This window comes from Polistes fuscatus, unplaced genomic scaffold (assembly GCF_010416935.1).
Source record: "Polistes fuscatus isolate 324 unplaced genomic scaffold, CU_Pfus_HIC Scaffold2, whole genome shotgun sequence".
Lineage (NCBI taxonomy): Eukaryota > Metazoa > Arthropoda > Insecta > Hymenoptera > Vespidae > Polistes > Polistes fuscatus.
Genome location: NW_025113096.1, coordinates 14,609,355 through 14,620,981, shown reverse-complemented (window position 1 = coordinate 14,620,981; position 11,627 = coordinate 14,609,355). Strand labels below are relative to the sequence as shown.

General features: G+C 29.4%; 1 protein-coding gene across 1 annotated transcript; it reads right to left on the bottom strand.

The window, feature by feature from the left end:
- Positions 1–2,821: 2,821 nt before the first annotated feature.
- LOC122516078 (serine protease nudel-like) lies at positions 2,822–11,627 on the bottom strand. The gene is made up of 24 exons (XM_043633631.1): positions 11,483–11,627; positions 11,269–11,415; positions 11,129–11,182; positions 10,037–10,936; positions 9,737–9,943; positions 9,480–9,643; positions 9,264–9,391; positions 8,757–9,155; positions 8,359–8,654; positions 8,124–8,268; positions 7,883–8,013; positions 7,667–7,810; positions 7,164–7,293; positions 6,279–6,448; positions 6,081–6,194; positions 5,834–6,020; positions 5,411–5,743; positions 4,832–5,020; positions 4,607–4,754; positions 4,179–4,344; positions 3,916–4,095; positions 3,556–3,793; positions 3,269–3,385; positions 2,822–3,146 (listed from the first exon to the last, which is right to left on the bottom strand). The coding sequence occupies exons 1-24, from the start codon at positions 11,625–11,627 to the stop codon at positions 2,846–2,848; spliced, it is 5,133 nt and encodes a 1,710-aa protein (XP_043489566.1). The 3' UTR covers positions 2,822–2,845.

The following is an 11,627-nucleotide window of genomic DNA, read 5'->3' as shown; positions in this document are numbered from 1 at the left end:
GGCCGACAATCTCTAACAGGCAGGAAACTGCTGTATGTAACGGTACATTCGGACCCTGACTACTTCGTAGCGATGCAAAGCCTCCTCCTCGTATCGTCGATCGTTTCACGTCGTCGGTAAATATAGGCAAACGTTTCTTCGTCTTTTACCGAACCCCCCCTAACCCCCTCTTACTCTCTTTCTTCCCTCTCACCTTGGAAAGTTTCTTTTCATCGAACTCAGTCAGTCGTTATCCGTTATCGTTATCTCCGCATCATTATTCAATGATTAATCCAAGATTTTTTTGTATTCTTTCTTCATACTCTTTGATTTGAGATACAATTATTATAAATAAAAAACCATTTTATATTTGGACCGTTTATTTCGAAAATGGTGTATGTAAGTCCATTTTGCGTTTTTTTTTTTTAAATCAGATATCACATAATTTGATATTAATTTAGCGTAAGCTTTTTTTTTTTATTTGTGAGTAGTTAATATTTGATATCTCTAAAAAATGCAAGTTACGTTTTTGTCTGACAATATCTTATGTTAAGTTTAATGTGATATATGAATATAAATTTTTCTCATTGAATGTTTGCACTATAATATTATAAAAAATTAATATCTTATTTAATGATTAATATTTAATAATACACTTATAATAATAATATTATTATTATTTTACATCATTTCTTTTCAATTGAAGCAACGAAATATTTCGACGAATATTCACTATTCGTAATTAAAAATAAAATAAATCCTATTCACCATTCGCCCCATTATTTCCTATTGAAATTATTTCTTACTGAAAAAAAGAAAAAATAAACTAAATTTTCGTAGATTTCCTTGAAAAAGTTCTTCAGAATTCTTTCACCAGGTATATATTATACATACTTTTATATAAGCATATTCAAATGTAATTAATTAAAGATCCATGGACGATAACTAGATCCAGTCTAACTTCATTATTCTTTTCTCCCTTCGTCCATGAAACTTCCTACAAGCTGTTTTTTTTCCTGTTTTTTCTTTTTCATTTTTTTTTCATACGTTATCTAAACGAAACCACATCATTCTACGAACCATGAATGTCATTTTCGTCCTAACGTTGATGAATCATTGAGTACGTAATAGTTCAGGATGCAAGACAGGATAATGTTCAGGGGTGGGGGGAAAGGAAAGGGTTGTGCATCTGTATTGTTGCGAATAGAAAACATCTGGAAGATGCACCATGGAGGCACGCGCTGATGTAATGTGGGTAATGCATAATGAGAAGACTTTGTACATTCCTCGCACCATCTACTGACTCGTTCTCTCGTCTTTTAACCGAGAAGGAGAAAGAAGATTTCTCTCTGAGTTCTTCGTGTCTTTTAGCCCGCAAGCCTGCCTTTCCCCTTCTACTTTTTCCATATCGGCCAACATATTCGTTTCCCATATTGGCAAGCACGTGCGTAGTTACCTGTGTAACCGCACGCTCCTGTGAACACGAAAAAGATATACACCAAACTCGATAGAAAAATTAACTAAATTTACCTACTCTTTCGATATTTCACTTTTTTTTTATTTGACTTGGTTTTTTCTTTCTTTTTTTAATTTCAATTCTATGAAATTGTTACTTTCTATAATATATGTATATATAGATTATGTTTATCCTTTATATTTATTTCTTCATCTTTATTTAATCGTAAGATTAACAGAATTATATATATAGTTTCGATATTTTACTTTTATTTTTTTTTATTTTTAATATTTATACATGATTGTATAAAATTGTTAATATCTATAAATGTCATTTTAATAATTGAATTTTTATCATCTTCCTTGTGTCGCGAGATTTTCATTTTTCTATATTTTCAATTTTTATACAAATTTATAAGATTGTTATTCATCATAAACGTTATCTTTATATTTTATACTATACATTTTTTGTTTAATAGCATTGGATTTTGTAATTTTTTAAGATAGTTACGACAATGGAAACGATATGCGAAAAACGTTATGAATAATTTAATCAATAAGTTCTATACTATGCAAGAAATGTTCCATATCGTCGAACGATGATACATCCTACGAATAATGTTTTTATAAAATTTTGAATTTTTATTTTAAAATAATTATTGAGCTTAAACGTACGACACTGGGTACATATTCTGATTTTTCTGGTTCTATGAACCATATTCTGATTTTTTCCAATTCGATCGTACACTCAGTTTTTGTCTTCGTAATTCGTATACTTTTATTTTCTAATTTAAAATAATTTTTTGCTATTTAATAGATCATCAGATCTGAAAAGAATTCATTGCACGTTACTGTTACTTCTGACAGTTATGATAGAATACTGACAGCAAAAACGAAGTTACTTATATAGACGGATCGAATAGAATAAATTTTAAAGGAAAGAGAGAGAAGAGAAGAAAAGGAGAGAGAGAGAGCAAGAGAGGGGAGAAAACGTGAGAGAGAATAAGTATTTATAAGCGGTATAGCGAGAAGCGGGATAAACGTGGATCAACGGTACTTCTTGGAAGAAAATTATACGAACCCAGTGCCGATTATACGATCGACGGTGCCTTGCACAATTAGCAAGGGTCTAGCACATATTATTATATATGTATATATATATATAATATAGCTATATCCTGAGATTAATTAAATAATCACTACTGATGAAAAGAAGGTAACTTTATTAAAGGCAAAATAATTAATTAGACATTTATTTTTTTTTCAATGTAATTCATTAAGAAATGTTATAAATATTTATCATTTACAAAATAATTAATTTTATATTTAATATTCAATAAATAATAAAACAAGAAATAAATTATTATATCAAAAAAAATATTACTGGTTTAAATTATGTAATAGCATTTTATTAAGAATTACAGGAAACGAATGCACGGTGACAGGGCTTTTGTGGTGAATTTGACAATTCTACTAAAGGTTTATCGGATCTCATTGCATACCATGTTTGATAATTTAGCCTAACTATATAAAATTCATCGTAAATTGGAACCATCGGTACGGTATTGTTTTGTATCGGTGCTAGTGTTCCGGATACGTAACCTAATGATTCACAGATCTTCGATGCATCATCGTTAGTGGTTATTGGATTTGGATAACATAATGAATGCCAGACACCGAAACTTCGTTGAATTACTTCTCCAATACCAGATCTGTGATGAATAATATTTTATTTAATTAAAAATTGATAGAGAGTAATAATAATAATTGTATTCACAAATGAAGATTAAACAATTGGTAGGACAATAAAAGTTTGTTACGTATAAATACTCACGTATTTTCCTTAAACGGTTTTATTTTTTTACATATTATTTCATCCTCATTACCAGGACAATCCTGTAGTTCGTCGCATACAAATTCTTGTGGTATACATATTTCGGTGGCATTCGGTCTGTAAATATATTATTACAATCGTTAAAAATATTTCTATATATATAAAAAAAAAAACAAATGTGAAATATAAATACAAATATTATTATATATAATAATAGAATTAATATTATATTTGAACGATATTAATATTTCATGGAAATGAAATATTATTTAACAATGTTCATTTACCCAGGACATCTAAAACTGTTATCATTGCAGGGACATATCATCGGTGATTCGTCCGTTTTATCCAGACAATTTCGTCTACCATCGCAAAGACGTTCTGGCGATGTCAATTTCAAAAAATTTGCGCAATTGCAATTTGTCATTTCGTCGCTTCCGTCAATGCAATCGATTTTTCCATCACAAAATCCTTTTTTATGTACGCAATCACCGTTTTCACAACGTAACTCTGATATAGTACATTCTGTATAATATAAAGAAAATAATAATAATAATAATAATAATAATAATAATAATAATAATAATAATAATCATACGTATTGTAATTTGATCGATCAATTTAAAGAATATTATATGATCACGTACTGTCAACATTTGAATCCTTTTGACGTAATTCTCTTAATTTTAAACAATTTTTAAGTTCCTCATCGGAACCGTCTCGACAATCTTGAATCCCATTGCAAGTTCGGTGCCAAGGAACGCATTGGCCAATCTTACAACGAATACCGTCGCATATAGGTTCTTTGTATGATTTTATTTTATCCTCTGAAATAATAAAATAAAAATAATGTTAGTCAAATTTTTTAATAATCGTTTATGTCGAAAGAAAAGAATAATACAAATTTTACCCATAGCTTGAGTAAGATATGCATTTAGGTAATCAATGCTTGTCAAAGCTTGCACTTGTTGAAAAGTGCAAGGTGCATTTTTTTCGTGAAACACTGCCGATGGATACCAGCCTTTAACTCCACGACAAAATACTACTCCGTTCCAATCGTTTGACGTGTTATTTGTCTGAAAAATATATGCATTCATTTGTTGTTGTGTGAATAAAAAATTGACAAAGGTTTATACGTGTATTGGTTAATTATAAAATTGAACTGACTGAGTTAGAAAGCTGAAATAATATTTTCCTTTTCTACTTTTTTATATAATGTAAATAATTTTTATTAATAATAAACTATAAAATCAATTAGTCCACTGTAGTCATAATTATCGGAGCACATATATTTTATGTATGTGTTCTCTTTTTTGTTATTTCATTTATAAAACTTACCTTGCAAGAATTATTCGGAGCATTGACAAAACAACGATGACACTTTGGACAATTTTTTAATACCGGTCTTAAAATAATTGAATGTATTGTAAAATCATTATCTGCTCCTACAGCTATGCAATTATCCTTAGTACTTGGTGGATAAATTCTAAAAAAACACGATACGATTTATTAATTTAATATTATTTGATATTGTATTATATATATTTAATATTTTATACATACCTTTTTTCAAGGAACAGTGCTTGCACATGACGCGTCATATTGACTGATGTCTTCAAATGAATAAGAGATGCACCAGTGTCATTTAAAACTTTGATCCCATCTACTATCGATATTTGTTGATGAGGTCCATCCGCGTAAATAAACGATGAGGAATAACCCAACATTGCTATCATATAATTTTCTGATAATCTACAATATTATTGTTTATATCAAGTTTCAATTTTTGTACTCGTAGGTAACATTAACTGTACATATTTATCCAAGCAACGTTTGTAATTAATAAATAAGAATAATTTCAATTACGATCACCAAAATGACGGGAAATGGACGAAAGAAATATGAAATATATAATGAATTCAATTTTCGACAGGTATTAATTCTATATTTATAAAAATTCTTTTGCGTAATTATTAAAGAAACACTTTGCAATAAATATTAACATAGATAAAATATCATCAATCTATTTTTGTATTAATATAATAAAAAATCGCGATAAAATGTCCCGACATTCTTCATATATATATTAATTTGAGTTTTATAAATAAAATATTACAGTAATCATATTAAACATAAACTTACTTGATATTCTTAGTACATGCTGAACTGGATAATAGCCAATTGGGTTCTAAAAGAATTGCTGAACATTGATAACGACCATCAACAAATATTGCAGCTAACCACGGCCAGGTAAAAGTACGACTTCCGGTTACTGGATCGAGAATCGAGTGTACGTTTATGCTACTACTTGGAACCGGTCTGCAACGAATGTTAAGACCTAGACAAGTTGGTAGGATTTCGCTAGGAGCGACGTACATCGGCATAGACCGGTAATAAGATTTGCCGGTTCCGTTTATAACATTCGTATCAATATCAATGTTCAATATCGTGACTTCTTCGACTTTATCAACATCCCTATGAAAAATGAATTATTTGAAATGAATTTTCATTACAATTAACATCATTATTTATCATCGTTTGTTTCCTCATTTGTATTATACTTACTTAAATCCGAAATACTCGCACATATTGTTAGCAATAAGTATAGACGATGACTGATTGCGAACTTTTATAGGAATATGACAAGTTGGATGCCATGTTCCATATTGAAATCTGGTGAGAACACCCTCGACGTTTAAAATTGGTCGCCCGTCATTGTCCAAATTCACCACTCCTCCATTACTCAATGTGACTAAAAAATTCGACAAATCTTTAATTGAAGTTATTGTTTTTTTTTAAAATCGATACTTACAACAATCTAATTCGTCTTCTTTTAAAGGACAATCGAATTTCGTATCGCATTTCTTCGACATTGGTATACAAGTTTTACTTTTACTACAAAGAAATTGATCATCCGAGCATATGTCTGAAAGATTATTATAATTTTGTTGAATAGAGAATTAATAGGAAGGAAAATCTAATAAAAAAAAAAAATACAAAAGAATTTTACTGCAATTATTTTCGTCGGTTTTATCTTGACAATCAACATATCCGTTGCAGATTGCTTCTGGTTGATATATAGATAAAATATCTTTACATGTACAATTTATTTCATCGGTTCCGTCCTCGCAATCGATAATCTTGTCACAGCGTTTACTTATATGTATGTTTTGAAGTAATCTATAAATTATATTTCATATTTTTGTCGAAATTTTGTATAAACATAAAATATTGCGCCTGAAAATACGCAACACTTTTTACTTTGTCGGTAATGTGGCGACGACGAGTGCCATCTATCGGTAAGAAATTTACTTTACATTAGCTTGTGTATTTTAAAAGAAAGAAAATTTTAACTCAATATGTTCGTGAACATTAGGAAACATTTTTAAGGGGCTTACGAATCCATGTATACAGTGTTGCCTATTTACAGGCGAGATATTTATAAATATTATAATATTAAACAATTGACAAATATTAAATAAATTTTTTAATTAAGTAATAAAAGAATTGATAAAAATTCACCGAATAATTTTGTTGTCTTGTAAAAATAATACAAAATATAAAAAAGTATTTTTATTATACAGTTTTATACAGAATGTTTTCTAATATGTTGGATTCACTTTAGAAGTGGACAAGGGATACAAAATAATGAAAAAAGTTCATATAAACATGTGTACTATTTGACCTGGTTTCAAAGTTATAGCCACTTTTGTGTTTCAATAATCCTTGACAGTTTATCACTTCATAGAAGATGATCGAAATGTTCACCCTTAATTTGTATCCAAGCTTGCAGTTATTGTGAACTTTTTTCATTATTTTTATGTTCCCCTCTGTGTCCACTTCTCGAATAGATTTCACATATTATGAAACGTTTTTCATATATATACATACTTACAGTTGGCACGTAAATACAAAAGAAGCAGAATTCTCTGTGGTAGCCGAAGTAGAAGTTTGTTCTGAAGTATCAGTATAAGAAGTTGTTATCAATGACGATAATACAATATTTTCCGTAGTTGATGCAGCTTCTGCAAACAATCAAATTCATAAAACAAATAAACATTACTTTCTATTTTTAGAATAATAATAATTATTATTATTAATAATTATAATCTAAATTAAGTGAAATCTTTGTATTGTTTATTAAAAGACAGTATAGATTTTTAACAAGATATTATGAAATGAAAAAAGTTTAAACGTCTCTTATAAGATTATAATTTTTCATTAATTATAAATAGTTAAACAAAATAATAAAGTAATTTTTACCGGTAAATGAACTTTCGATCGTAGTTTCATTAATCATCGATCCATCAGTAACAACATTATCATCCTCGTTTTTTATAATATACTTATCAGTTTTGTTAGCGGATGTTTTAAATAATTGCAAATCCAGCCAAAAATTACAATTTTCTTCATCTTCGCCATTCAAACAATGAATCTTTTGATCACACTGTTGATTACTTGGCAAACATTTTCCATCGTTACAACTAAAACCCGGACATTTGACTAAAGGTGTACCTTTAATACGATTCGTCATTCGCCCTTCTACACAATGAAATGAATTAAATTAATAACAATATATTCGTATAGAAGGATAGAACTATATAACCAATTTACCAGAAATGTCTTTGATCCAATCGAGGAAGTAGACAACTTTGGTATAAATGCCAGGTTTTCCTGGACGACCGCAACCTTCACCATGACTAACTATACCAGCTACGTAATAAGACAAATCCACCTTTGGATTCCTAAAATAAATTAGAAATTTGTAATAGAACATTTTCTTTGAATTTTTTTTTACATATTCTTCATGGAATATAATTAATCGATTATTGAGGAATATAATATTTCATCATACATGCATAATAAAGGACCACCACTGTCCCCTTGACAAGCATCTCGACCACCCATTGGATACCCAGCACAAATCTCACTTATATTATCATATATCGTATCAGAACAGTTCGACAAAATTGGTACTTGAACTTCTCTCAATTGATCAGCTTCATGCAAAATAAAATTGATTAATAATTTTGTTAAATTTATCTATCATAGTAAAATAAAGTAATTCGAATGGTTTAAAAAAGTCTTACTATCAGGACCCTGTTCTATCAAAGCACCCCAACCCAATACCACACACATAGTATCAACTGATGGTACTTGGTTCCAAATTGAACCTGATATTTTTTCTTCCGGAAGACAAGCGGGTCGTACCCATCGATTAAAACGTAATGGAGTATCTAACATTACCAATCCAACATCGTTTTTCATTAGATTAGGATCATAATCCGGATGTATAACAATATTCTTAGCGATTTTATTTTGCGTCATTGGTGAAAATGAAAAACGTCGTAATATACCAGCCTGTATTTCGTAATAATGTTTAGCCCTATGGGGAAAAAAAAATATTTCAAAATTAACATCATTAAATTATTCGAAAGATTTTCAAAACACAAAGAAAAAATAATTATGATATATTTTCAAATCTTACTGAACGAGACAATGAGCAGCAGTTAATATCCAATATTCGTTTAAGATAACACCACCACAATGAAAATAGCCGTCTTTGTACATGGCAATTAAATAAGGCCAAGCTTCTGGTGCACTGGCACGACCACCAACAATACCTAACATCGTATTTTCTTCCACTGATTCTGTCCAATTCGTTGATAATTTATTTTGTTCGATATCAACGTTGTTTTTCGTTCTATATTGTCCAGAAAAATAGGATTGGTTATCTTGTGTTGCATCGCAAGAATAAGGTGGACATTTAACGTATATTGTGCTCGTAGAAGAATTAATTATTTTAACTTCGTTATTTATCATCATCCAAAAGTTTCCTGGATAATCGTTACATTTAACATTCCTGATTTCAAGTTCCGGTTTATCACTGTAATCAATAAATAAAATATAATTATGTATAATACGTGTGTATGTATGATTATTTAATTAATGAAAAATAATGTTAAATTTGTAAAATATATATCTAAGAACGTACATGTTTTTCAACTTTAATTCATTTTTACAAGCTTCTTCAGCTAATGACATTTCTTCCGATACAACGGGATACCATGTGCCTTTGTAATTTTTATGTAAATAACCTTCAGTATAGCTTACTAAGTTAATCTGAAATAATAATTAATTAATAATTGCAACACCTAGATATAATTGCAAATAAATCATCAAATAAAATAATACAAATTAAAAACCATACATTCATATTATTGGTATATGTTGGTAATAATAAATTACAATCCTCTTCGTCTTTTCCATTTAAACAATTTTTAGATCCATCGCAACGTTTTTCAATTGGTACACACCTTGACAATACATTTCCGTATCCGGATTTGTAACAACTGAAGTAATCTTTTGGACAATCTAAACATTTAATTAAATAATGTTAGTAGTAAAAATTTAGCAAAACTTGAATAATCTTAATTAAAAACTTGTCATAATCAAACATATAAATACCAGAGCAATTCATTTCATCTTCACCGTTAGGACAATCAACGTATCCATCGCATAATCGATCTTTCATTATTCTATCCGTACAACTGCAATATTTCTCGTCACTACCGTCAGAACAATCAACTTCACCGTCGCATAATGTAAAATTCAAAATACATTTATTATTTGGAACGCATAAATACGCATTAGCAGGACAAGATCTTTGATGTTCTGTTTAACAAAATATTATTACGATAATTATTATCTACGAAATATTATTACAATATCGAATATATATTTATTTTAAATAATAAACCACATTACCAATTTTATCTTTATTCTTTCCTATATTCTTTAAGTCTGAAAAATCTCCAATATTCTCGGATTGAGACGACGAGGATTGTGGAAAGTACATGCAATAATATGGTAATGTTTTACCAGATTCAGTCAAGGAACTTTTCGAATTTGGTACAGGTAACCAAGGAATAATGTTATCAGGTGGATGAAGAACTTGAACATTTGGTGCTTGAATTTGTAAATAATTTGGTAGTAATCGATTTGACGATGATTTTTGATTTTGAGAAGAAAACCAAGGTTGTTGTGGAATTGGAGGATATGGGATTGGCGAATAGGATGCTGGAAAGTTAGGTGAATTTATATCGGATTGGGATGATGGAGGTAGTCCATAAAAACACTTAGGATATGGCATCCAATTATAAATTGACTTTGCATCAACTTGATTCGACGATGATAATTTAGTTTCATAATTCTTTGATTCGTCGTCGTTAATTTTATCCGTTGGTTTGTTGGTAAGTGTCGTTGAAAAATCATCACTCGTTTGACCTAAATTATCTCTTTTACTTTGAACAAAAGATGATTTTATTATAGGTTCTGGTATTATATTCATCATTATGGTAACGTCGGTTTCCTTTTTTTCATCTACATCCATTGATTGTAAATTATCATATTCTTCCATTACATCGTTTTTACCTTCTAATAAATTAATTATGATTTGAAAATTCTTATATTCGTCATTTTCTAAACACGAATCGTTGTCTTCATCGCTCATCGAATTATCCTCGTCATTTTCAGTTACCACGTTTTTACATTCTAAACATCTTATTATCTCTAAAAGCTTAGAATTTCTACTTTCTGTATCGCTTATATCGAAGCCTAAATTTTGTAACAATGGCGTCGAAAATAGTTCGCTGTTGGAGAGAATTTCTATAAATTTGTTTATCGATTCCAACATCGTATCGCAATTATTAGCTGTTTCTCGACAACTTTTCAACGATACGTTAGTTTCACGTTTCGAACGATTTTTAATTAGATCGTCAGGAAAAAAGGAATATAACATTTTTAACGTGTCCTCGTTAATGTCTTTAAATTCGAAATCGGAACTTTGATTTTCCTTACTTCTTTCACGAATATGTTTATACGACATGTCTGTTTTACCAACGGAGTAATCATCTACAATATCAATACACTCTTAGAAAATTTCTTTTTCAAATCTCTCTCGACGCATTCAAAATTTTATTTAAAAAAAATAATCTTACCTTGTTCTAATGACATGAAATAAATTATCGAAGCTAGAAGACACGTGATCAAAATCATAGAAGAAAGTGCAGCAACCAAATTCGTTTGGGAACGTTTTATCGCATTCAAATATTTAAACGGAACATAAATGTATCGATTTGTGTCATCTATCATTTCGAAGTTAACAATTAATTAAACGGATATTAATATTTCTTGAATAAAAATATAGCTTACCTTTTGGCGAGGATATTGTGAGACTTTCGCAACAATATGACTGATCTTTTGGAGCAAATTTTAATTTTGAAGTTAACAATTGCCAATCGATTGGAATCGATTGTAATTTTGAAGTTGATGCTTCAGGTTTATCACTTTCATCCAT